Source organism: Phallusia mammillata, chromosome 1 (genome assembly GCF_965637545.1).
Source record: "Phallusia mammillata chromosome 1, kaPhaMamm4.hap1.1, whole genome shotgun sequence".
Taxonomy (NCBI): domain Eukaryota; kingdom Metazoa; phylum Chordata; class Ascidiacea; order Phlebobranchia; family Ascidiidae; genus Phallusia; species Phallusia mammillata.
In genome coordinates this window covers 35,893,616-35,921,253 of record NC_137252.1, presented here as the reverse complement: position 1 = coordinate 35,921,253, position 27,638 = coordinate 35,893,616, and the positions used below count along the sequence as shown (strand labels likewise).

Sequence of the window (27,638 nt, the reverse complement as noted above, 5' to 3'; positions counted from 1 at the left end):
AAAATTTTGTACTTATAACTGTTAAACTTAACAGCATTCACCAACAGTTTCATCGTTGTAACGAAATCCTCACACAAACCTCCAAGATACGTACGGCATGTGATTGAACTTCAACTTGACTTTCACACACAAAGACTTAAACCAAGGGTGCACAACTTTTTCGTTATGACGGCCGCATCGCATAATTTTATTTCACCAACGGTCGCGAATTACCTGCTTATTTTTGTTTCAATATTACTGATGCAATGAAATTTGTTTCTCTCACATATGTATACATGTCAATTTTACGGCGCATAAATTTACAATTTGATGAAGAAACAGTCTTACGTTCAGTCTTAACTGTTTATGATGTCATCTTATATATTGTGACGCTTGTTGTGCATGTTTTTTCGTATTGTTTGCACACAATAGGCTTACAAAATGGCGGACACGTATGGCTGCTAGGTTGGTAATACTCTTTCCAGACCCACAAACCTGTTGGGAGTCGTTTTAAAATACAATTTTTAGCAAAAGATTTATTTTTGTCCCGGCCGCCAGTACAGTTGTATTTTTGTCACTGCCGCCAGTACATAACATACATGTTCACAGCCGCATAAATTCGTCTCCGTGGCCGTATGCGATTGTATGGCCGCAGGTTGTGCACCCCTGACGAACCGCGATTCCCAGTCTTAACAACCAGTTTGTTTTCAGGTTGTCACACCGGTCAGGAAGGGAAGAGGAAAAAGCGCCAGACTGATGTGAGCGAAGCCGAAGATTCACAAGTTTGGAGAGATTACTTCGCTGCCTGTCTGAAAGTCCAGGTAAGGAGAAACGGCATATGACGTAGGGGGATTAGCTGGGCAGCAAAACAAGCGCTGCAATGCTAAGCTGATAAGTTGCGTTTATTTCGCTGGTAAAAGACAACATAGCGACACAATTGCATTAAAACAATCACCAAGCCGAAAAAAGCTGCGCAACGTTGAAACGTTATGGAGTGCAGAAAAGTGTCGCGCACAATTGGTGGATATTGGTTGAATGCGTTGCAGCTACACCGTATAATTGCAAAAACGGAGCGTTATAAATAGTTATAATATATGTTTCTGTTGGTATTCGGACAGACAAATTTAAATTTGACCATCAAAACGTTTGTTTCGAAGCCCGAATTTCCCATATGTTTGTGTTGATGGTTTACAGGCGCCTGATCCTTCATACGACTGGCAATCCAACGTTGATTTCACTATACTGGACACTAACTGGTATCTGGGAACCAAAAACGTTTTGTGCAGGTCAGTATTACTTTGTTAAGGTGGCAACTTGTAAAGTAGATGGTTGTTAACAGCATTTTATTTTCTTAAGATGTTTTTGTTCTTAAGAATGCATCGTTTAAGTTATGTTGAACTCAAGACGGTTTTTCATAGATCTAATGACGAATAAAACGGCCAAAATAAACGTAACAAGCCACTAGCTCTATGACGTTTCTGGCAATTGCACATCTAATCGTCAGTGATATGAGGTTACTTCAGTTACACCAAGTGTTGGCTACAAAATGTAATTGCGACTTCGTTTAATTACTTGCTTTGTTCGGCGTTCGGCGTAACCAGCCCTCCACCTGACGAGTTGACGCGCGCGACAAAATAAATCGCGAAATCTGAGAACTGTTCTGTAACTGTAACTACTGTGATGTAACAATGCCTGCGTAAAAACGTCGTTCTAGTGATGTTTGATGGCAAAGGTTAAATTTTTGACAAAGAGCTAGTTTAGCTTCTGTTGTGAAGGTAACGTGAATTAGTTTTGATTGATGTTGTTGTGTCAAGCCTTTTCTTGGTTCCGCTACATTAAACGGGCTGTCAGTACCCGTTTCGAACTTGTATTAAAATATTTAAGATTGCTGTGCTGAAACGTGCTGGGGCAACGTTTCTATTATAATATTTTAACGATATTTTTTCGCCGTTAACTTCAAACAACTGTCGCGCATTAAACCTAGTCGTTTTGGTTAGACGCTACAGCGACGCTACATAGAATTTTGTTTATGACGTCAGACGACCGCGCCAAAATAAAACCGTAACCATTTGTAAAGACTCCTGCCGTGGTTCCGAATCTCACCGCAGTATAGATTTTTAACCTAGTACGCCTTGCCATACGGGAATGCTTGCTGGTGACCGGCTAATTCGGTATAAAGACTCAACAGGCTTGGGGTACTATGATTTATATGTGAGTGTGGCTGGATACAATTTATTTACATCCAGCGCTGAGAGCGGTTACGATTCTGAGAATTGTTGGAGCCAAGAAATTGCCGAGTACGTGGCCGATGACGATCTGCTACCGAAAATACAAAAATGCATTAAAGAATATTTCGAAGACATTTCGCACGACCCTCCAGTTTGTAAGTAATATTATGTGTAGAATGAAAACTTCTGTGTGTTTGTGTGCGGATTTTGGGTCTGCATTTTAAGCAGGGCTGCTATAGGCAACAATATCCACACGAGTGCAAAAATATTGCTCTTAACGTTTATAGCAAACAAGTTTTAACAACAAAATTAGTCATCGATTGTTGTAAAACCAGTGGTGAGATTCAAAAATTGTTTGTCAGCCGGTTCTATCACAAAAATCATATTTTTTAACCAGCTCTGTTACAAAAGTCCATTGACAGTAACCAGTAATGCTAACCGGTTTGCTGATCTCATAAAATTTCGTGAGACGGTTCAATAGAACCGGTGCAAACCGGCTGATTCCCACCACTGGATAAAACGTGTGTTCTATTTGGTACTTTTAATTAAGTGTTTTAAATTTTGTGATTTATATTATATTTTTGGTTTAACATAGCCTGAAGTTAGCGTTTTTCGGTTTTTTGTAGGGTTTAGATTCTTTTCAACTTTATTTTGTCAGTTTCTTGAGTAATCTTATGCTGAGCTTTTGTGTAACAATGTTTTTCATTTTCAGACAGCTACACTCTCCGCCAAAAGAGGGCAGTAAGCCCATACCCACCACCAACATACACACTACCACCATACCCACCACCAACATACACACTACCACCACAATATCCACCAGGGGACGCTACACCACCACGTCCCTATGGCAACATCAACTTTCAATACGCCCAATGCTTGCAAGGCGGAAGCTCAAACTTGAAATATCCGCAGCTGTTGTCGGCAATCCAGAAGCACACTGTTGTCAGGTGAGGTTAAGTGCCTGATATGTTGATGTATTTACACGGGATTCGAACCTGCGACCCTTGGTACACACATCAACATGCATATTTTTATTCTTGTACGTGCTGAGCGCTCTTGAACTTAGCGCCATGATACTAAAAACGTATAACGATGGAATACACATTCAAAGCTTTATTAAAGCGCTTCAGACTTTAGAAATCCATACAGTGATACAGTGCTCCTGACTGAAAAAACAGGTGTGATAACAGAAGCAAGATGAAAGCCAAACTCTTGTTGTTCTGTTTGCAATGAAAAACAAAAGAAAACAAAAAAAATAAAAGACTGAAAATCAATGGAAAATCCCGACTTTCTTTGATTCTAATTTCGGTTTGACGTGAGCCAGAGGCTGGGAAAGCGCGGCAAATTGAACCCGAAATAACTTCTCCCAGTTTACAGTTTCGACTTTTACGAATGATTTTTTATAGTTTAAACCGCAATGCTTTTTCAGTTTTAAGATAGTGTCGTAAGTTTGAGGAAATGTTTGTTTAAGTTAAAAAGACAAAACATAACACAAAATAAAACAAATGCACAAACATCGTTAATGAGACTGATCATTTGATGAATTTAACTGTGTGTAGTATTTCGTAAATCACGAGTCACCAGAGACTCAGTGCGGCAGATGGAGACAACAGTCGCATTTAAGAACAGACAGAAAACTTTAACAGTTTTCTGAATTAGTTTTATTATTTGCAGGAAATGTGACAGAGCACTGGTGAAGCGCCCGATCACATACGCCCAGAGGTTTCTATTCCTGGCTCGGCCCGACAGTGATGTCTACAAAAACATCAGAGCGTGTAACCTACGCCATTTCCCGGCAGGTAAATAACTTTTATAGCTTCAGGTTGTACCTAAAACTGAACACATAACAGATATTGGGCAAAAATAACCCGTCGACATTTATGCAACAAGCGAAACTGATGCGTCTATTTTCATCAAATCCGTGTTGCACATTTTGCCGCATAACTGCGGGATTTTACGCCAAGAAATTCCGCCCTTAGGCGATCTTAAGAGCGACGACTTGCATCGTTTACACGTGCTGGTAGAAGGAAGAACATGCTTCAATGTAATTGCTCATGCCGATGTAGTATAGAAAGCATACATTATCAAATTGCTGAAACCCGCTTATAAGAAATCATCGAACGTAATCAGAAATGTCAATTCTTTGTTGCAAATTACAGTTTTTTTTCTTCTTTTAAGTCTGAAATCTTTGTTGCAATGCCCAATACTGTTTATTTCTAACTAATCAAACTAATTGCGATAGTGGCTTAAGTTTCTTGCTTGATCGACAAAACTTGGCTACACGCCATTTAACGGGTGCTATTGACCTTGCCTTTGCACTCCGGGCTGCGCAATATAGTTGTCTAATACTTGCGAACCTCTTGCCTCTGGACGCCCGACACGGCGTGCGTTTTGGTAAGATGGTCAGTTTTATGATAGAACTACTAACGTAAGAACTGACAGTAGCCAGTTTTGCTGAGGGGCACAAGGAGCATAGGCGTTTTGGTGACAATAGTTGCTGAGTCAACAATTAACAATTTTTCTACCCGGTTTTATGGTGTCTTTTTCAACGGCTGGTTACAGGTCAGGGGTCAAGTAGCAACCCGCTTTAGGCAATAAAGCCAAGTTTCTCTATTGACCAATTTCAAACACACCAATCGTTTGTTTTTAGAAAACTTCTATAGCATTTGGACTCCGTGGTCAGAATGCAAACCAACATGCAATGGTCATAGAACCCGAAAGAGATTTTGCCATAACGGGGATAACCCCAGTGTGAGGCTTCCCGCTTCACAATGCAAAGGTCAGGGACCTTCAAGTCAGCGCAAGAAATGCTCGAGTCCGCGGTGCTGGGCAAAATGGACACGCTGGTCTTCCTGCTCGAAAACATGCGCGACCGGGACCAGGACTCGACGCAGAATCTGCCTGTCGAATTTTCTCCCTTATTCCACCGGTGGAAATTGTGTTGGAAAGAGGACGCAAAAGGCTTACTGCAATATCGACGTTAAATGTAAGTGTTCAACTATTTGTTAAGTAATACTAGCTGTTAACTTATTTTAATGTCTTATCCAAACAGAACATAACAAGTTATTAATAAACATAGATACATCAAACCTATTCAAGTAATTCACATAAGCAAGTCTCTTAAATCAACCCAAAATCTGCTCATAATGTGTTAAAAGCAATACAAGCATTGTAAGCAAGCCTAAAATTCGGACCCGAACCCGTACTTGATAAACATAAAGAGCATAATTGGCCGAAGTCACATCTATTCAGGTAAAATAACATTACATGCAAGCACTAAACTGTTAACCCGTGTCGCCTAAAATTAGGTCCGAATGTCCGATATCCAATTATTTTTAGTCCAAAATATATCTGCTAAAATGAAATGTCGTTACATTGACTCTAAAATGCATAGTCAACAAGCTTGTGTTGCTCAATTGGTAAATCGCCAAAGTTACTGCTATTTGAATTCCACTACCGGCTAAGTGATAATAATGAAGCAAATACTTCTGACTTTAAATCAGTAATCACTGAAGTTGTTAAAATGGAGATATGTATTTCACCTATACAGACATCGTCAGTCTCTAAAAACTGCAAACAACGAAGTTAAAATAAAGGAGAACAGATGTAAAAGCATACAAAATAATATAGTGAAAAACTAAAACAGGTCTACAATTGCCTACTATTAGAGAGACAAATCCTGTGCATAGCATTTATATTTACCACTACCGGCTAAATATATTATTACTCTTTTAGATCCTTAAGGACCTAATACGAAAGTAAGAATTCGTACTTTAAACAGAAAAACGCCAACGTCTCACAAAATTTCTGTATGCCAGAAAAACTACTTCGCTAAATTAAAATAATAGTTTAAAATTAACAAAGGATTCTAGCTTGCAATACTAGCTACTATATAAGTGATGTGACAAAAACTGTGAAATTTGTCAGTTGTCACTTACAGAAAAACTCTTTTGTTTTGTATTTTTTATTGTATAAGTTGTGTGGTTTCTGACAACACACTAACATAAGAACACAGTACGTATATTTTGCTGCCATATGAATAAAAAAAGACTCACTGATTAAATAACTCTGCTCTATACGCTTCTATCGGTACTTACAAAATTTTCTTCCACAGGCATCTTACCATGTACATACGGACAGATCCATTACAACTGCGCCCCTTGTGGTCGTGAATGCCAGTTTATCGATTTTCCCCCACCTTGCGCACTAGGATGCCGTCCCGGATGTGCCTGTCCACGTGGTCTTTACTGGAACAACGACAAGACTAAGTGCATGACAAGGCAGGAATGCAAAGGTAATAAACTTTCCCTGTAACAACAACTGGGAATTTCAAACGTCAGAGTTGCAAACGGATTTGAAAACTACCCGTCACAAAAATGAGATACGTATTTAAGTGGGCGGACGTTCAACCTTTTAGTCGTGGGTTCGAACTCCACGTTGGTAGAATTACGTTCTATAGTCCAGTAATTTAAACGCTTTTCGGCTACACATTATGACTTTATATGGGTTAAAGCACTTAAGAATAAAAAAAACGTTAATTTCAAGCTTTGTTACAATGGAGCGAATTCATTGTCATCTGCCATCGGCGATAAATTGCCGAGTTTGGCTTACTAGCGCCACGTCGTGGTTACGTACTCACGTACGTGTTAGATTGTAGTAATTTTCGGTGGCTCTGACGACTCGAGTTCATTACAACGTGAAATGTAAGGATGTCACAGATTGTAAGTTGGAGACCTATTGTTAAATGTCTTATAGTTTTTGCACTTTTTAACAAACAAATAGGCAGATAAAGGTACTAAAAGTAAGAGACAAAAAACTAAAACGATTTTATTGAACGGAATCTTTACAGCATTTATACAATAGACCAGGGGTCGGCAACCTTTTTGCTCTGCGGACCGGTTTGAAAATGAAACTTTTATCACGGACCGGTCTTTAAAAGCGACAAATGTTTAGCACTGAAAACTAATTATAGTTATTCAATGTGAACCTTGAGGAAGTTTTATGCGGCCCGGTAACAAACCCCTCACGGACCGGCACCGGGCCGCGACCCGGTGGTTTCCGACCACTGCATTAGACAACGTTTTCAAACAATAAACTATTTAATGAAACTAAATAACTTCTAAATGATATTTACGCAGAAATGCATTAAACCGTTTATATCTGCCATATTATTATTCGTAAGTTGGTTGTTTTTCACTTAACTTTTAATCAATTTTTTTATAACAGCTCCGGTTGGTGTTTGGACGCGTTGGTCATCTTGGACAAACTGTGTGCCGGGAGCAAATGAATGTTTTGGAACCCGGACAAGATCAAGACGATGTGTGGTTGGAAATAGACAGGTTAATAAAGCGTAGATTTGAAAAACGTTATTTTCTAATCGAAAATTCAAGGTTTGTACTAAAAAAAATTGAGTCAACTTTTAAATTTAGTCTTTAATGCTTTTATGTACGATAGAATAAACAAAAGTCTAGTTTAAGGGATGCCAAATAAAGCAAACCAGGGAGGAGTTGTAGCTTCACCAAGTTAGCAACTGTTACCGCCCTTGGCAAATATACAGTTGCCGAAATAAAGGCTACATAAGACTTATACATTTTTTTTTCAAGGTCAAGAAATCGTTGTGTACGGGAAAAAGCGATGTTAAACAATCTTGCATTGCTTGCCTCTTCGCTTTCTCTAGAACATCCGGTTCATCTTCTGTTTTTTCCAGCTCATCCAGTTCCTCTAGCTCATCCAGCACTTCGGGTTAATCACTGAAAAATAAATTTTAGGAGTTCCAGTCAATGTTGTAACCAAACACATTCTCCGTACAACCTAATGAAAATACCTGACTGTATTTTTAGGCCAGTTGTTTTCTCTTTTCTCGTGACACATACTATCTTGTTGTGACGTCACAATACAAAAACATTGCAAAACGCCCATTGTAGTTCAACTATTTCACATATGATTGTTCGGTAACAGTCTTGCTGGGATCCTGCTAAGTTTCCATTGTTTTTATATTCATGTAAATAAACTTGCATCAGCTAATTAAGTTTGTCAAGTTTTTGCATTCAGATTATAGTCTTATATGTGGCTTGTCAAGTTTTGGGTTTTATTACATTGTTATGCTGTTCAGGTCTATTTAGATTTAGAAGTTTAAATTTGGTTTGTTTGAGTTCCATCCACGGAGGGCTGGCAACGTCTGAACGTGTTATGCCCACAACAGTGCTGTAGCTAAACAGAACTTTGAGAGGTGCTGTTTGTTAAATTGCACCTTCGTTAAAGCAATTCTAGGTATTTTTTAGATTTGACGACTTCACCATAGTCCAAACCAACCGAATTTTACTGGGTTGGATATAAGCGTTTTAGTTATTTGCTCGGGAAACACAAGTAGATTACAGAATTAGAACCCATAATTAACGCCAACCATTCGGCCATCTTGGCAACGAATCAATGCACTACTTTTGCGTAGAATTAGTCAACTATTACAACATTATTAAAATTAATATAAATTAACAACTCATTTAAAAGAAGAAAAAGCACTGGAAAAGCTATAACGGGAAGTTTTGAAACGAGCGCAGAATTCCTGTAATGCTGCGGATTAAGAAATGGCGGGAAAGTTTGATTTCCATATTTTTGTTTACAATTTCGGAGTTGAATTGAAATTTGGAAGTCCAACATTAAACCTTTGTTACCTTGAAACGCTGAAATGTCCTCGTTGTTAAAAGGTAAGAATAAAAAAACAGGAAAATTAAATGTTTGTTATGTAGAAATCTGATTTATAAGCAAATCTAGGTGCTCATTGAACTCTGCTTTATTAAGATATGAAGTAATTCTAAAAAATCACTAACAATTGTTAGCATTAAGGAATTACGATTTGGTAAGTCTGTGTTCAATAAAAAGTTTCATGGGGAAAAAACACTATCCCACAATATGTTCGTTAACTTGTTTTGATAACATTAATTTTCTTTTTTTATATTTGTAGTGTTTGTAGCTTTGTGCTCAGAAATTATTAGATTATTTAGACAAAGCAGCAGAATATTTATATTTTCAGTTTTGGGATGTTTCCATTTTTGTTTACTTTTTTTCACTGTTTCATACAAACTTCCAAAGTTTTGTACCAGTTACAATTTTTTCAAAAAAAAATTTGTGAAATATATATTTATTAAAGTGTGAGTGTTTCAGATAAAAGCAAGGGAGGAGATTCGATTCAAGTTTACATCAGAATTCGACCTCCGGCCGACAACTTTGGTTCCAATCTTTGTGTGAATGTCACCTCTCCAACCTCACTGTCAATAAAAAGCACAGCTAACTCGAACCCTAAGGAGTTTACTTTTGACCATGTTTCTGATCAACACACTGATCAGGTTTTAATGAAAATAATTCTGAATTGTAATCGAAAGTAACACATATTTACTTACTTATTCTTCATACTGATTCTACATAAGTTTGCAACAACATCTTTTGTGGTGTTCATATTGATGTACTGTGTTGCAAAAAGACTTAAGTTTCTGGTGTGTTTGGATAGTTTTACTTGTGTTAAAGTCCTAAGCAGGCAAGATTTTTTAGCCTACGCTTTGCTATGTGAAAATGCTTGAAATGGCTGGGTGATTTGGTGTAATGCCTTATATAGGCCTGGTATACAATGGTTCTAGTTGTGTTTAGGAAACTGTATTTGAAGCTGTTGGTAAAAAGATTGTCGAGGGGTGTATTGAAGGATACAACGGAACGATTTTTGCTTAGTAAGTCCTAAACATTTTATCAACACAATAATTAGAATTTGAAACCCTAAATTTTCTGTTGTTATCAGTGGGCAAACCGGCTCTGGCAAAACCTTTACAATGCTCGGACCAAGTGAGAATTTCTCCAGTGGGTGGAACAGAGAGCTTAGAGGCGTCATTCCTCGGGCATTGGAATATTTATTTCAACTTATACAAAGGAAAATCGAACTGGTAAGTATCAAACCTTTTATCGTATTGTAGTTGCCTTATCTTCATTTAGTTTGTCACCCACTTTTGGAGACAATGTTTTTGTTAAACCACAAAGAAATATTACTAAAATACAACAATGAATAAAAACTTACATTTTTAAAACACCTAGGGCCGTAGTTTTGTTAGCATGCTCAGTAAAGCTTTGGGGGTCAAAGTTGGAATGTATTTACAAAGCGTATTTTATTGTTGCATAAATAATCATATCTTAATACATAAGATATGGTTGAGGCTCTAGGTGCAGACTTGAAGTTAGTTGACACAAAATGTATTTAATTCTTGCATAAGTAAGATTTTAAACACTTATAGAGGGCTCTAGCCTTAAGGTTATGGCTTTAGGGTAAAATTTTAGGTTGGTTGAGTAAGATTTTGAACATTTGTAATTGTGTTCAGCATGGAGACCAAGTTGAATTTCTGTGCAAATGTTCATTTTTGGAAATTTACAATGAACAAATCTACGACTTGCTCAATCTCGTGTCAACATCATCACTGCAGTTAAGAGAGTCTCTCAATCGTGGTGTGTTTGTCGACGGCAACAAGGAGATAATGGTTGCCACGGCAACAGAGGCTTATCAGGTTAACATTACAACTTTGCCAATAAAATGTAGAACAAAGTTTTAAAAGTTATTACTTTCGTTATTATTTTGTTCATGCAATTATTTCAAGTTCAAAGGGTAGCAAATAAAATATTAAATTTTAACTGTATTTTGCTTGTTTTAACTGGTCAAGTTTTTCCATTATGGAGATTTTAGCTAAACCTCACTAATCAAAAAATGACCCCAACTAATGGTGAAACCACAATTTCAACTGGTATTCTGGTGTCAGGTTTTGCAGCAAGGTTGGGATCACCGTCATGTTGCTGCTACCTCCATGAATAGAGAAAGTTCTCGCAGTCACGCTGTTTTCACTGTCTCCATTGAATCAAAAGACAAGACTGGTAAACTGTTATGCCTTGGTTGTTAATGACCACATCTTGAAACATATAAGTTCTCTCTTCCCTAAAAAAAGTTTCTGTATGACCTTAACAAGTTTAGTTGTGGAGTAAGTAAAAATGACTTTACTCAGTTAAAAAAGTTTTTTTCTAAGCTAGTGATAAAATAATTTGTCAATTTTTATTACTTTTTGGAGAAAAGTTTTTTCTGATTTAGTACTAGATTATGAATGAACATTGCCACAGGCAGTTGAAATTATTAAGAGGTTTATTTCAGTGTTGTGAAATTGTCTTACTGTTTATAAACAGGGGACATCACAAAAGTTCGTCAATCGGTTTTGAATCTGGTGGATCTTGCTGGCTCCGAACGACAGCGCGACACTTGTGCAACCGGTGCAAGACTCAAAGAGGCTGGAAACATAAACAAATCATTAAGTGTTCTCGGGAATGTTATCATGTCGCTTGTGGACATCGGTAATGGAAAATCGAGACACGTTCCTTACCGGGATTCAAAACTCACCTTTCTCCTTCGAGTAAGTAATTAATTAAATAAATTGTCCTGCCACAAAGCATATTACATATGTGTACATATTCCAAAGATGCATTTTCCATAGAATCAGATGTAAAATTATACTTAAAGTAGCTTTTTTTCCTAGGAGTGATCAAGTTGGTTGTTTTAAATGCGTTTAAATTCATTCACCAAAATGTGTTAAATATCTGCCTGTTGGTGTGGGCGTCACTACAAATTATACAAACTTTTTCAGCTGTATATAAATGTTGAAAATTTTGCATTTGGATAGAATTTTATATTGTGCAGCTTGACTCCCCACTGTTTGAGTTGAGAAACTATCATCCAATACAGTTATCTTACCAATTTTTTGTACGCCGCAGGACTCTGTTGGTGGAAATGCTCGGACGTACATAGTTGCCAACGTTCACCCGAACTCCCACTGCTGCGGAGAAACCCTGTCCACTTTATACTTTGCACAGCGAGCTAAAATGATTAAAAACAAAGCTCGAGTTAATGAAGACGCACAAGGAGATATCCTTGCTTTACAGGTGTGTAAATATACGTTACACATAGATTATCTGTTTTAATTGGCAATGATTTCAAATGTAAAAAAATGAGTGAGATCTGTATACTGTTAGCACCTCTGCAACAAGAAAATTATGTAGAATATATTTTGCATAAAAGTTCAGTTTAAGTTTTAGCCACACAATATATTTTTTTTGCATGTTGCATCCCTTTTTTAACATGAGCAGAATGTCGTAATATTTTTATTATTTCTAGAATGAAATCAAACGGTTGAAATTCCTCCTCACACAATCTTCAGTCGACACAAAACCACAGGGAGGTACAAAAAATACATTGTTACATTTCTGGTTTGTAAAACTGTTTTACTTTCCATGCTAACATAAGAATAGTGCCTCTTCCAACCCAAATGTGGATCACCATCAAATTGTTGATTCCTCAAGTAAAGTAGCTCGATAATTGAGTACTGTGCATTAGGTATGGGCCAAAACTGCAAAAGTTCTTATTGGTCGAGCATGGTGTATCTCTTGTTAATGCTCTGTGCATTGTGATGTCACAAACATTTCCAATTCAATACTAGTTTTGTAGCTTTCCAAAGTATCTTTGTTCTGTTGTTGGCACACCATTGTTTTTAGGATTAATATTTGAGTGGTCATGAAAAAAAGGTTGCGAATCACGGCATAGGGATAATGTGTAAAGTTTTTTTTACAGTTTGTATGAAGAAAGTTTAAAATGTGTTTTTTTACATTCAGCCTGAATTGGTATCAATCTTTAATGTAAACTGGAGTTGCTTTATTTTAAAAAATAGATTTACATTTAAGTTTGTTTTCATTTAGATGCGGTTAATTTCAAGCAGTGGTTCTTGCAAGCCATGGAATTATGGAAACTTCATTCGTTGGAAGTCGAGCGGACGAACACAAAAGTTGCCTCGCTTAAAAATGTGATCGCAAAGAATGAAAAAGCGCTGATGTCAGCAAGAATGATCATAAAGTTTCGTGATTCAGCAATTGAGAGAATGAAAAACAAATCAGTCTCCGAAACAAGTGAAAATAACGATAAAGAAATCCAATTGCTTCAAAGTGAAATAAAAGTTCTCACTGAGCAGGTTCGATATATATATAAGTTTAAACTCCTTTTTCATGTTGTTTGTGGTATTAACTGAAAATCGTTAGGTAAAAGTTAGGTAAAATCCAAATTCCAAAGTCATGTGTAAATGTTAATTTTCTTCCATTTTAGTTGCCGTTCTTTAAATTAAATAAACTAATTATTTCTTTTTTATTAAATAAACTAAAACTTCTTTTTTACAATTCTTAATTATCTTTAATTTACATCATATTGTTGTCATATGCAAGAGCCTTTATGGCTTCACAATTCTTTGAATTAACATGAAAACACATTGTTGATTTAGGCCTAATATCATTGTATTTCACGCACAGTTGCAAAGTCACCCCAACACAGTGATGTTAGTTCACAAAAACACTGAACTCCAACAAGAAGTTGATCGACTCCGTTCGGTGCCGGCAGTCACAAGCTTCCTTCAGGTATCTAACAAACTTAATTTTTCGTCTAATAGTGTAATCTTTATGATTGTTGCCTTGTAAGGAACTAACAGGGAAACCGATTTGCGTGTCAAATTGAAGTAACAATTGAACTTGTTACACTCCTTGTTTACAGTTTTTATCATGCCAATGTCCTAAAATTCAGCCTTACATGCACAAAATACTCTGCTTTCTCTTTATTATTGATATCAGCTGGCACGAACCACTATTATTTAGAAAAACGTTGGCACGCGAGGTCATTAACACATGGAAACAACAAGTAAATTGGCATGTGTCGCCTAAAAGGTTGCTGACCCTTGGTCTAAAGTGTAATCTGTATAATTTTTACCTTGTAAGCAACTAATAGGGAAAGAGTAGAAAGAAATACATTGCGTGGCTATACATTTGAAACAAATTAAATCTTCATTGCTTTTGTTAAGTTCACTGTTTCGAGAAAAGCAAAACTGCTGGCGGAATTTGAAAAACTTGTGAAAGAAAATCAAGAACCATCAACTAAAGGTGAGTTGGCTGAAAACTTTGTTAACATGTTAAACCACGCAGCTTGTTCAATGTTGCAGGCAGTTGATTCTGTGGGTTTTCACAGTTAAATAGTATATTTAAGGTTTGATATATTTTATTGTTGAGCCTGACTGCTTCAAAAATGTTGAAAAAAATTTCAACTCTGCTCCTTGTGTTGCCAATTCTATTGCTGCAATTTTAGAACTACCCGGTACATTTTTTTGCTTTAAAAGTTTACAAATATTTACCTAAACATTTTCCTGGGGCAAACTCAAGTTAAAATTCTCTGTGTTCTTTGTTGTTGATACGATAATATTGTATAGTTTCTTAACTCAGATACAGAACCGAGTGTTCAACCTGTGAACAACGAAACTTTTTTGTTGTTGTCAGTGATATATATCATATATATTTCTTAACTCAGAAACAGAACCGAGTGTTCAACCTGTGAACAACGAACGCTTGCAAGAATTACAAGATAAAATGAAAAATGCCAAGAAGCTCCACAAAGATGAAATCACAAATCTCAAGTAAGATGCAAAGAAACAAATCGCAGTAAATCAGCATTTCATGAAAAATTCACCGAATGTTTTTTTTTATTGCAAACTATTCTAGTAAATTTCAAACATGCTGAATCTTGAAGAAGAACCCAGTGTTTTTTTTAATTTTGTGCCACGACCTACTAGTGAGCCTTAAAGAACTCCAGATATGCCACAAAATGTCAATAATTATTACCAAACATACCTGTCATTCTATGTTTTAGGGATCGATTACAAAATATGTGTAAACTTGCAGCACAAAAATTACCGAGCTACAGACTGAATTAGCTGGTGTGAAATCTGAACGAAGCGAGTTGGAGAAAATGCTCCAAACATCACAAGATGGCGCTAGACTGCAAATCAAACAATTGAACTCGATTCATAATTCCACTCTCCGTACGTTGACCACACCACAGAAAAAGGGCCAGGTGACAATAATAATCAGTTAATTGCATAAAAAAGAATTGCTTTTCATCAGTTGGTAATCAGCAACCGACATTTCGATTTCCTATACAAGATCATCGGGATAAAGACAAATCTTTAAACACAAAATTCCTATAAAGCGACATTGGCATCAGTGGCACAAAAACAGTGGTAACAAGCTTGTGCTAATACAAACTGGTGCCAAAGGTGTGATAAAACTCATTCAATTCCATATTTCAAGTGATCACAAGAAAAAGCTTCTGCCGTTTAGAAATGATTTTGTGTAAAACTTACACCCAAGCACATGCTGGCAATTATTACAGTTGGAGGTTGTGATCATGTTGTCTAAAGCCTGTAAAATAAAGGTTCTGAAATTTAGGTTGATTCATTTTAAAACAAAATTTATGCTTGAAATTACTGGGTTCATATGCTATGCTGACAAAAATCGACGAAACTTATTTGTACTAAACAATGTTATTCTTTATTGTTACATGAAAAAGTAAATTTAAGCAGCACTACAACACAATTTTTCAAACAACTTATTACAGACTCTGAAGCGAATCGGTTCTGAAACGAAATGTTCGAGTGCAAGAAAGTTGTTGAAATCTTCTTCGAAAGATTCAATTTTCAACATTTTGGATTCAAGCATGGACAGTAAGTAGATGTAAACAATCACTTAGTGGTGGTGCGCTTGCAATAGGCAGTCTGAAAAATATTGCCTTTAAACTACATTTTATATCCTTTTGCCTACACTTAGTTACGTTTTTTTGGGTCATCTTGACCCTAAAACCGAAAAATGCATTCCTCCTATCATGTTGAAATAAAACATTAATTTAGTGATTAAAAACATTTTAAACTTTACACAGAATTTGTAATCTACGCTATTTGCTTAGAAAATTTGAAACGCTGCCACAACAATTGTGTTTATGCTTTATTTCTTCACAGCTAGAACTAAGACACTAACTGTGTTGTTTATTTTACTAAGGTTCATTTAATCTTCTTTCTGATGTCCACGACATTGAGGATGAAATGAGCAATGTCGCTTTAAAACTTGAACTGGAAAGTGAGTTGGAGTGTAAAAACAAGTTGGAACAGCAAGTTGTCACACTGGAGAGGGAGTGTAACCAACTGAGGCAACAGCTGGCAGTTGTGGAAGGGAAATGTTCTGCAGTGCAAAAGGTGATGATTAGTTCCACACAATGTGAGAAAACTTATAAAAAAAATATTTTTTTCCCTTTTTTAACAAACTTAATCTGCACAATTTCAAACCAGCTTCGTCTGAAGCATTTGTTTGCTGAAATACAGTCTTGTACTGATTAAGGTTAAAAGTGGAAATTGTCAATAATTTTACTTGATTTTTTTAGGATTAAAAAACAACAATACTAGTCATTGAATTAAAACAATATTTTTAAATTATGTATGTTTGGGATAAAAAATTTCACCGGACAAAATGCTGTTTGTTTTTAACTATACAGTATGTTTCCTTAGCTACATGATAGTTTGAATTAGGTGAGTTTAAACCCACATAACATAAGCAAACTTAGGCACAATTCACACTTCTAAATATTCTCAGCATGAAGATACCTGGCCTGCATTTGAGTGTAAAAACATTACATCGTTTCAACAGTTTTTATTTTCATCATTGTAAGTTTGCTTTGGTTGCAGGGAATCACCGAGCAACAAGCAGAAAATAATTCAATCAAGGAAAAGCTCGGACAAGAGTTGGAAGAAGCTCGTGAAAATGTGGAGAAGTTGAAATTTGAAAATAAAAGTAGGCTGGGAAAAAAAGCACTGAAACTATATCATGGATATATGTCCTGTACATACTTGTTTATACCTTGATTTAATGTTGCAACCAGAATTCTTTTTCTACTCCGGCATGAAATTGAAAATAAAAGAGGCTTAGGGTTTATTACTTGATCAACTTTAAAAACATTTAACACAATATTGGAAAAGTCAGTTGATAAAAATTTATAGCCACACATTTTAAGATGTTATCAGGTTATTTGCAGGATTTTGTTTGTGTTTTTGGTGTGTACGTTTTCATATTTTAGTCCAACTCGAAGAAATTCAAGATCTGCGGATTATGATGAAATCTGCTGACCGTGAACTGAACGACAAGAAAAGTTTGTTGGTGGAATCACAGAGAGTTATGCAACAGGTGCGACAATAATTTAACAAATTTATAAAAGTATCTTTTCCCCAGACTGGTTTTGAAGATAAAATTAACTGTTTGACCTATTAAACCCCCAAAATGCTTGCTTATATTGAACCGGATAGCAGATCGAGTTATCTCTTGGGGTCAAATTACTCCTGGTGAAAAATCTACAATTATTTTTTTTGTAGTTTATACTATTTTGCTTTTTGACTGTTTTTAACTATAATTTTTTTTTTATATATTTCTGGTAGTTTTTCTGAATTTCTGTTTCAAAAAGAAAATTGTTTTGTGAATCAGCGACCTTTAAATGCTTTTACTGTTGTTTTTCCAGTAGAATAAAACCAACAAATAAAATTTTATAAACATATTTTCCCAGAAACTTGCCAGCTTCCAATCTTCACACGATCTCATGCAGGAAGATTTGAGGTTGAAAACAAGCGAGATTCAAGAGCTGTGTGTTCGAGTGGAGCAACACGAAACTGAAGTTCTCACTCTCACTGCTGACAACGATGTCATGAGAGATCGAATGATGTCATCAGATGCACAATTACGTGATTGTGAGGAAACCATTGCTCAATTCAGGGGCGAACTTGAGGTGAGTCAACCAGGAGTCACTTGTGTGTAGGGATGGGCCGAGCCGAGCCAGAACCCGAGTACTTGGTACCGAGCACCACTGTTTTTGATACTCGGTGTTCGGCCACGCAGTTGCAAACTGAACCGAGCGTTAAATTTGCATGTTCATGCCCTGCTAACAAACGAAAATAGGGTTCGAAAGGGTATTCAAGAACACAATTGACTGTCTTTTTAAATGGTGGAAAAACACGTACTTCTTGGCCCTGTACAGCTTAATACACCGCTGGTTTCGTGACGGACCTTGGCAAGCTACAAAAATACTGTGGAATAGGGAATGCTTGTGACGTCACAATGCACCGAGCGTTAACGTGAGTTGCTCGGTGTTCGACGTGGTTTTGGCCCATCCCTACGTGTATCACAAATGGAAATTACATTCTGTACATTTTATTCACTTGTTTCAACATGGTGTGTGAAGGGCGGGTAGTTCTTGGGGGCTTGGTAACTGCCTATTGTTTATTTTAGATTTTCATGCTTTAATGCAGATTTAATAATCAAGAAATCCACCAAAGTTAACATATCCATCTATCTAATTAAAGAGGGGCCAGTACTTTATTTAAAAGTAGGAAACTACCACTTAGTTGCTTCAAACATTTGCTTCAATAGATCATATTGTATTTTTAAGCAGTTTGCTTTGAAGTCAAATGTATAACTTCCTGTATTGGCAGCAAGCCCAAACTCAGTTGAAACTGAGCCACAGAATCATGGAAAGTTCAAATCGGGAGCAAGAAATAATTTGCGAGAAGTTACAGGAAGAAAATAAAAACTTAAGGAAGGAATTATCGCACACAGTGAATGAGAGTAATGCGAGTAAGATGGAAATATCAAAACTTCAAGTTAAACTGGAAAATGGGGAGAAAAACATGAAGAATGATAAGGTAGGGTTGATTAAATGCACATAGTTGAATGTTAATGTTTTCACTGAAATTACAGCATATTATATGTCTAATACCACAAATCTACTGGTGTTTATTATGGGTCCCCTTCCTTGAAGGGGACACATCTTGATTTTACTCGATTTCTTTTTTTCTTTTTTTCTTCCATAAAGTTTGTCCACCCCTTTTTGCCCTGAAATGTTTGATGGATTTGGATGAAACTTTCACAGATGGTAGATATAGTTATGTAGATGTGCCATCTGCTTCGTTTGTCATGATAACCCCAGTATTTACCCCACTAGCCCCAAAAATGTAAAATGTGGTTTGTGCGCACCACAAACATTAGTTTTGTGTGATGTTATAAAGGCAACCATATATTCATTCCTAGTGTTTGTGGGTTGCTTGGTGGATGTTTTTGCAGTTGACCATTCAGGGGGTGTTAACAGCCTTATGACGTCAGAGGCATCAACTATTGTTGCTCAAAAGCCCCTCCAGTGGCCAAATGTTTAAACATTTGCTGATTTGGACAAAAATTTACAGGACTGTGGATTGGGTTATTGTGATTTGATATTTTTTTAGTTTTGGAGTAGAGACCAATTATTTACCCCACTAGCCCCCCAAAAAGGGTGAATTGTTTAAGTATTGTTCAAATGGGATGAAATTTGGACAGTTTGTCCATTGTGCCATTGTTAGGTGTTGATTGTTGTTTTCCAACCTGTAGCCCCAACGTTTACCCCCTAGCCCCCTAAAAAGGGGGAATTTTTTAAACAATGTCTGAATTGAATAAAACTGGGGCAGCTTGTAGTGGGTGCTATCTATGGTTGTTGATTGTTGTTTTCCAACCTGTAGCCCCAACATTTACCCCACTAGCCCCCAATGGGTGAATTTTTTTAACAAAGTCTGAATTGAATGAAATTAGGACAGCTTGTGCCATTTTCCAATAATAGCAGCTGATTGTTGTGTTTTAGTCTAATTTTTCGCTATTTACCCCTTCATTTTTCAGATAGAACATACAATAGAAAAACCTTTAAAAATACCCATATGGAAGAAAATTTAGATAGTTTGTACTCCACATAGCATGTTTGTTTATGCTCAGTACCAATCATTGTGTTTGACCTTACAATACCAAACTTTCACATGGTTATTTCTTGAAATGCATTATTTACAACTTTGCATGTGTGGGGACCCATGAGTTTCTGCCTGCAGAAACAACTAATGTTATAAAAGACAGTGTGTGATATGGGACCCAATACAAAATAAGTGTAGGGAATATATTATTTTTTTCAAATAGGTTATAGTGTATATGCAAGGGCAATATGTGCTAAGCCACCCTTCTAGTTTCTTTTAAAATGGTTTCCAAGAGAATTTAGGACCCTTGTGTTTTAAGGGAAAATCTACACACATACTCATACTGTGATATTTATATGTAAATTTTCTCCTTCCCTGAAAAGGGGACATATTGTTTTTGTCTGTACTTTTTTTCCGGTTTGTTCCAAGCCTTTGGTCAAGACATAGTGCTACAAAGTTTTTCAAATTTGCACACATGTTAGTTAGTTATCCAAAGTTTGACACTGAATGACCTAGCGCAGTGGTTGTCGTTGTGTAATAATAAGATTTTAATTGCCAGTTGGTGTTATGCAAGATTATTTTAATGCATGAAGTGTTCTGCGGCTCAAAAAAGGTTGAAAAACACTGACCTAGTGGTTCACCCACAGGCCGCCAACATGAAATTTTAAGTTACTGTTTATTTTTTGAGTAAAATAGTTTTTTTTATCTTTGCGATTAGCGCCAAACCATTTTTTCTTCTCCACTCCAGATAGCAATGTCAGCTTTACTGGCTCAAGTCAGCGAGCTTCGAGGAGCGATGAGTTTTCGAGATATCGCAACCGAGCAACTTCGATCCGAACTGGAAGAAAATAAAGAGAAACTCTCATCACAACAACAAGTAAGATTTGTTGAACTTGACACTTTGAAACGATATTTCTAAATAGTGTTAAGGCTTGTGGCTCTAACGTTAAATCACGTTAATAAAAAAAACTTAAAACTTTAATGTGACGGTGAACCTGCTTTTTGCAAGAGATAATATCAGAATGAAATTCTACAGTTGTCATGCACACTTCCTTACATGACTATCTACTAGGAATGGGCTAGCCAAGCCAGAACCCGACTACTCGGTACCGAGCATCGCTATTTCTGATGCTCGCTGCTCGGCCGAGCATGAAATTTCCTACTCATGCCCATTTATACGAAAAGGGTGTCTTTGTTGAACATGTCATTCTGAATCAATATTTCACAAAATTTTAAATCTTTTTCTGCTGACCTAAGTTGTGGAAAGGGTTAATTTGCAATTTTAATATGATTGCAGAGACTGCTGTGGGTAATAAATAGATCAACAAGTTCCAGTGTTGTCATGTACATTTTATTTTATGGTCATTCAACCGTCTGTAACCTATTTATAAATCTTTTCATCACACAGTTAAGAATGACTGATGTGATGCGTTGAAATAAAATCCACTATTTTCATTTTTGCAGGAAATTGAGAAATACGAATCACAGAAGTCGAAATATGTTGATGAACTGGTTTCGTTGCGGGATGAGTTTGAACAAACCAAGTCGAAATATCAGTTTGAGGTTGGATAAGAAGTTAATGAAACGCATCAGTCCTGTATAAAATTGATAATAATTAGTAACAGAAGACTAGCCTGCCCCGATATTTCAAATAAAGTCCTAAAAATATAGTTCTAAAGCCTGAATTAGCCCAAACGATATTTCATATTGAAACTACGACACAAATGATGCCAATTGTTAAGTTAGGCCCGAATCAAGTTTTGTTCAAGCTTAATCACAAAACCTTTCGGTCCTATTTACAACTCAAGCTCACTAATTCATCTAAATATTCTCATGTGTTAATTTTGCCTCATCACTCATCCGCTTTATATGTAATTGAAATGATAATTTCACTTGCTCACATTTTTGTCCTTGATATTCAGGTTGACAATCTCCAGGACGACTTGACCGGTCTCACTGACCATTACGCTAAACTCGAAAGTGAGCTCCATGAGCGGGATGAGAAGATAAAAAAGATAGAAGAGGAGCAGCTCCAAGGAGGGAGGGAGAGAATCGCGCAGTTAGAGGTTTGTTTCACTTGTTGCTTAAGTTTGAGGTTCTGGGTTGAAATCCCGGCCAGGCTAGTTGTAATTGTTTAAATCAGTAGTTCTCAAACTGTGCGTCGCGACGCCCTGGTGCGTCGTTTCAATTTTCCACGGGCGTCGCAGAATAGTTCCGTTTCGTGGCTTTTTGTTGTTGTATCAATAAACACAACTTTAGTAATCAGTTTCCTCATTAACTTTTATTTGCTGGTGCGTCGCAAGTCCAGAAAACTTTTCCAGAGGCGTCGCAACAAAAAGAAGTTTGAGAACCACTGGTTTAAATGAATGTGCTGTTTTGTTCATCTGAGCCTAACTTTACTGTTTCGTACACAAGCTGAATTGACTATCTTGTTGTTTTGACATGTCGTCTCTAATCTTTGCCATTAGGTTAGATATAAATCAAAATGTGTTGGCATTTTGCTGCATAAAAGCTGCTGAAAACTTCGGGGTTTGGAGGTTTAAATTATTTAAAATTTATTTTAAACAGATAATGAAATAAAGTAACATTGAACTATGATGTCATAAAGAACCTACTGATGACATCAGATGCACAATTACCTGATTGTGACGAAACACTCTCGGTTTTGGGGTGGAGGTTTCTCGATTTCAATAATTTTAAACATAATTTAAAAAAACTGGAAATTAAATAACTTGACCATTTGGGCTTTAATGGACATATATTTAAAAATGTTTTCTTATACTTAATGAACTTTAAATTCTTCTTTCTTTTTCCACCTTCCCTGCAGATCCAGCTTCAATCGAAGGAGCAGTTCGCCGAACAACTTCAGCGCGATCACACGAGTTTCGCTGTTCAGGTTGCAGCTGATAAAGCTCAGATGTGAGTGTGGGTTATGTGTTCACCAACATATACCGGGATTATTTAGTCACTGTTTTCGCGGATGGTTTACCACCAAAAACACGAAATATTGTTCAGTGTAATTTCTCTCTGAAGTGCCAAGTTATTGAAAATGACAATACCTTTGATAAAACAAGTTGCCAAAAACATGGCGAAAGTGAATATAGAACAAAGTTTAAGAAGTTGTCATTTGCTCAATGGTTTCTTAAACGACTGCTGTCGTTTCGAATCCCACCGCAGGTCAGATTTTTACCGCACGCCTTGCCATGAAAGCAGCGTGTTTAGAGCTACAAGGCCTAACCGGAAAGTTCAGGGCCTAATAACAGTAATCCCTGATAAACAACCCATTAACTTATTTCAATTCAAGAGTTATGACTTTAAAGTGTGTGTCCGAAATGTTTAAAAACTTTCATTGACCAATCACAACCAGACATGATGATCACGTGACCGAGAAGTCGGAACTTGAGCGGGCGTGGGAAGAAAGGCTATCGTGCGTGACGCGCAGTGAAGCGGAACAGCGTAGAAAACTCGAGTTGGAATTGGATGAAGCGAAACAAAAATTGACCCAGCACGAAAATCACATCAAACTACAAGAAGAAGTACACAGGTAGGTTTATCATCCTATACTATGGTTTCTTTACCGAATTAACCGGTCACCAAGCATTCACCACACATATGGCAAAGGCGTTGACTAGAAAAATCTATCATGCGGTGGGATTCGAACCCACGACAGGAGTCTTTCCGGGACTCTCGCTCTACCAACTGAGCTATGCAGGCTCAGTGGAGAAACCGCCGGCTGATTCGGTATGATACTTGGTGTTCGACCAAACAGAACATTTGCAGTTTTTGATTAGATTTATTAGTCTGATTAACGACCAGTCCCATCAACGTTTGTGATGTTGATGGCTCAAAATTGAATAACATTCAAAACAAAAAATGTTGGAGCATGTCACGTGTGTTCGATTGAAGTGTATGTGGCCTTTTCAACCGTGGTTACATTTTTGTTTCTCAGAACAAAACAATTGTCCGATGAAGTCGAACGCCTAAAGTCGGAATTACAAGAGGAAAATGAATTAAGGAAATCAGCGGAACAGGTGAGATGATGGAATTACAATCCAAGGAACAAGTTTGTCGAAAAAAAACATTACTCATTTAAGCCGAGTATTCCGTCGTGTTGTGTACCAGGGTTGTGGAGTCAAAAGGTAAAATAATGATTTATAGTAGACATACATGCCGACTCTAACGCCCAGTAACTATAGAGTCCGATTCTCTGAAGCCCTGGAATTTCGGTTAGAGCAGTGGTTCTTAACCTTTTTCCTTGCTACACCCTTTTTAAATCACCAACCAATTTTTGCAACCTCTTCTGCAACTGCTTAAACAACAAAACCATTGCAATTTAATTTTTATACAGCATCCCCGCACCCCCTAGGAACAGTTTTCGTACCCCTTGGGGGTGCGTGCACCCCCCGCTGGGTTAGAGGGTAAAATATCGACAACTGCTTTTCAATTGATACCAGTTAAAAAAATGAGCCTCAATACGCTTTTAGTCACCGTTTACAAAGAAGTATATGTTTGGACCTATATATAAGCCGGTCGCAAGAAAAGGTATGTTTTTCGAAAAAGAAATCAGTTTGACGATTTTCTTCGTGTTTCGCCCATATACTGCTACACTCCATATGTCCCTTGAACCAATCACTCTAAATATTCGTGTTTTATTTCAGGAGTTCCAGCTTTTATCGAATGAAAACGCGAAGTTGGCCGGACACACGAACCATCTGCAGAAAATCCACTATCTGCAGAAACTAAAGGGAGATCTGATTGATATCACTAATGTAAGTTGACCACTACTGGGTCGAAACATTGTGGGTTCGAACCCCATCAAAGGTGGACATTATTTGGGTGTAAAATAGGGTTTAAGAACGCGGTTTCGAAGTAATTGAGTAAAACCATCGCACAACTGCTAAACGCAATACACAATGACATTATGTTATAACTTCGGACACATAGCAAATAAGGGAAGGGCTAAAAACATTTAACTTCGAGCATGTTAATGAAACAGTGGACCACATAATTTTTGCGAAGCGTAACTTAGGCAAAAACAGCTTTGCAAAAGACTGGTATTGGTCTGTCTAAATCTGTCTAATTCTTTAAATCGGATTTAGTCAACTTGTTATTCGAGACAAAAATTATTGACCATTATTCCACATCTACAGGAGAGAAACGCGCTCCGGATAAAGTGTGAGCGGCAGAGCGAAACGATCCGAAACGCTGAGAAGCAGTCAGGCGTGAAAAAGCCACGCTTCAGTAAATCTCCCAACCCAAAATCTTCCACGTGACGTCACTTGTAGGGTATTTCCCGGACCTGATACTGCCAGCCCAGTTGGGGCAAAAATATAAAATGTATATTTTCTGGTTTATATCTGTATGCGTTTTTGTATTTATCCGCGAAAATCGTAAAACAACGTGGACGTTTGTTGTGGAAATACACAAAAAGTTTTAGGGTCAAATGAAAAGCAGTTTACGAAGGAAAATGGTAAAGTGGTGATCTTCAACTGATTGCGACATCCATCAAGTATTTTTCAACCAGAGTTCATCAGTACTTGTGCTTCCTGTTACAAAGTCAGCAATAAAAACATTGAAACAGTAAGATTTGTACAAAACTGCGAAAATATCGATGGTCGCGAGCCAAAAATATCAAAATATGCTTTAAATCAGTACTTTTAAGGGCATTGGGTCATTCGCAATCTGCCATTCAAGTTTGCTTTAGTTATTAAATTAGCTCTGTCAGTTTAGTTTGCTGTATAGAAGTTCAACTCCCGGACTATTAAATCTTCGATTAATTATCAAAAGTAATTTTCTGTTTACGTATAAATAAGGTGAAACAAAATTTGTGTTAGATTTTCAGTACGTGTACCACACTTTAATAGGGTATTATATGAATAAAACACAGATCTCATATTACATTTCATGTAACATTGCTTGTTGCACCAATATTTCACACAACACTCTTAGCATTTTTTTGTCTGCTGAAACAATTTATAATTCATGGAAATAATGATTCGAGGCGTGACGAAACGTCATAGAGCTCTATATGACGCAACAGAGAGCGTGCGGTTGCAGCTAAGCGGGAGTCAGAAACAATTCGATCCTGGCCCGAATTACTTGGTAACGGTGAAAATTCGACAAAATGTTGTACAGATGAAAAAAGTATCGCATATGTTTTGTGCCATGTAATGCACAAGAAGGAAAAGGGCCTACAGTCTATTCAGCAGAGCATATGCAGTTGTTTATTTTGCAATCAGTCAACAGGCATGTGTCAGACTGCATGTTGTTGTGTTAAGCGAATGTCGCCATTGCATGTCAAGTTTTTTAATCACATTGTTCCACCAACCTTAGCTAACCTGCTAAACTGCCACGTGGTTAAGTCTGGGTGTTTACACTCCAGTGGTTTTCTATAAACTGCTGTGCAATAGGCCATTGTGCTGCTGGCTTTAGCTTTGTACCTGTTCAAACCATCCAAATCCGTTCAACCGAACATATGCCGTGGCTTCAAAACCTGTCAGCAAGTTTTAGTGTAATTCAGTAACGGGTGTAATACTAGTCAGCTGTATGGCAGGAAGCAGTCGCCATGTTCTTGTTAAAAGTGAAACGAAAATGTGTAACCAATACAAAAGTAGGCAGGACGTAAACGTAAAAACCTGCATTTTATTGCCACCATTTTGAAAGCACAATAAGGTTAATGAAACAAAATGTGGATTTTATGGAGAAAATCTGAGCAAGAAAAAGATTAAAGCGACAATTCCATTGCCGTTACGTCACTCTTTTGTGTTTCAATTGTCACTTGAGGTTTTTTGTCGTCCAAAAATATTCGTCTTAAGTGAGAGTTGACGTAAGACATATGGGGATTTTCAAGTCACATTTGAAAACTGCTTGACAACGTGTGTATTTATGTTGTGTCTCGGTTGGATCAGATTTCATTAGGAGTGGACGTTGAGATAGGGAATTTAGTCACTGCCAAACAAACTGGAATAGTTTTTGGAGCTCTTGTAAGCTTAAATAACTGGGCCGTTTAGCTTGAAATATTATTATTCATTAAATTGTTACCCGACGCTTTTGCAGCTTAAAAGCTGTTTTTAACGAATCTATGCTTAACTATAGCGCAATTTCGTTATGTTTCAGCTTGTATGGTGCACCGTAACAAAACGTCGCTTTTTCAGTCGGATTTCAGTTTATTGTTCATGTACAAGTAATAATGTATGTATTGCCACAGTCACAGCAGGCTAGTAAAACGATTTGGTTGAACGCATTGCAAAAGGTTGAACTCATACTAAAGTATGCGTCACTTCCGCTAAAACGGCAGGCAGTCGCATATACTGAAACAGAGCTATTATTAGACTGCATGTAGACAGGTACAGTCGTTTTGTATCGGCATTCTTACTGGTTTGTAGAGCGTAAGCAAGTGTCAGTTGTGTTTAGTCCATGCGAAAAGCGTTAAAAACAGAGGTACCTTTTTAATCGTACAAAAGTTGAGCGAAGTTTTTATTTTGAAAAATGAATACATTATATTTTTGTTTGTAGTTATATTTTGCTGCAATATGGACAGCTTCACTGCAAACCAGCCAAAACTGCTTGACTTTTTCATAGTTTTGCATGTTACATAAGCGTTATAATTGAATGCACGAAGCTCGTTGATTAACCCGCTTTTAACGTACAAAATTGTGCACGTAACATGCTGATTATACAGTTAACAGCCGACAATTTGTTGCAAGCAATGGAATTATCTGTTACGCAAGATGGTCATTTCGTTGTTCGTCTT

General features: G+C 37.0%; 2 protein-coding genes across 4 annotated transcripts; both read left to right on the top strand.

Moving 5' to 3' along the window:
• Nucleotides 1-610: 610 nt before the first annotated feature.
• Nucleotides 611-8,234, top strand: LOC145209600 (uncharacterized). 2 transcript variants are annotated; one of them, XM_080079916.1, is made up of 9 exons: nucleotides 611-800; nucleotides 1,174-1,265; nucleotides 2,226-2,362; nucleotides 2,920-3,157; nucleotides 3,885-4,009; nucleotides 4,861-5,196; nucleotides 6,325-6,504; nucleotides 7,437-7,549; nucleotides 7,814-8,234. In XM_080079916.1, the coding sequence occupies exons 1-9, from the start codon at nucleotides 615-617 to the stop codon at nucleotides 7,955-7,957; spliced, it is 1,551 nt and encodes a 516-aa protein (XP_079936042.1). In that variant the 5' UTR covers nucleotides 611-614; the 3' UTR covers nucleotides 7,958-8,234. The 2 variants fall into 2 exon arrangements, with proteins under 2 accessions (XP_079936042.1, XP_079936043.1); XM_080079917.1 differs by having other exon boundaries at nucleotides 7,437-7,600; nucleotides 7,814-7,872.
• A 516-nt stretch (nucleotides 8,235-8,750) lies between these two features.
• On the top strand, nucleotides 8,751-25,316 carry LOC145209599 (kinesin-like protein KIF15). 2 transcript variants are annotated; one of them, XM_080079914.1, is made up of 28 exons: nucleotides 8,751-8,914; nucleotides 9,372-9,553; nucleotides 9,852-9,928; nucleotides 9,997-10,138; nucleotides 10,568-10,750; nucleotides 11,000-11,111; nucleotides 11,415-11,638; nucleotides 11,997-12,164; nucleotides 12,397-12,460; nucleotides 12,975-13,243; nucleotides 13,575-13,679; nucleotides 14,117-14,195; nucleotides 14,617-14,722; nucleotides 14,988-15,159; nucleotides 15,703-15,808; nucleotides 16,140-16,333; nucleotides 16,820-16,925; nucleotides 17,209-17,315; nucleotides 17,689-17,907; nucleotides 18,611-18,820; nucleotides 20,634-20,762; nucleotides 21,350-21,448; nucleotides 21,808-21,951; nucleotides 22,713-22,804; nucleotides 23,253-23,429; nucleotides 23,835-23,916; nucleotides 24,544-24,654; nucleotides 25,036-25,316. In XM_080079914.1, the coding sequence occupies exons 1-28, from the start codon at nucleotides 8,896-8,898 to the stop codon at nucleotides 25,156-25,158; spliced, it is 3,801 nt and encodes a 1,266-aa protein (XP_079936040.1). In that variant the 5' UTR covers nucleotides 8,751-8,895; the 3' UTR covers nucleotides 25,159-25,316. The 2 variants fall into 2 exon arrangements, with proteins under 2 accessions (XP_079936040.1, XP_079936041.1); XM_080079915.1 differs by lacking the exons at nucleotides 23,253-23,429; nucleotides 23,835-23,916; nucleotides 24,544-24,654; nucleotides 25,036-25,316 and having other exon boundaries at nucleotides 8,757-8,914; nucleotides 22,454-22,736.
• The last annotated feature ends 2,322 nt before the right edge of the window (nucleotides 25,317-27,638 follow it).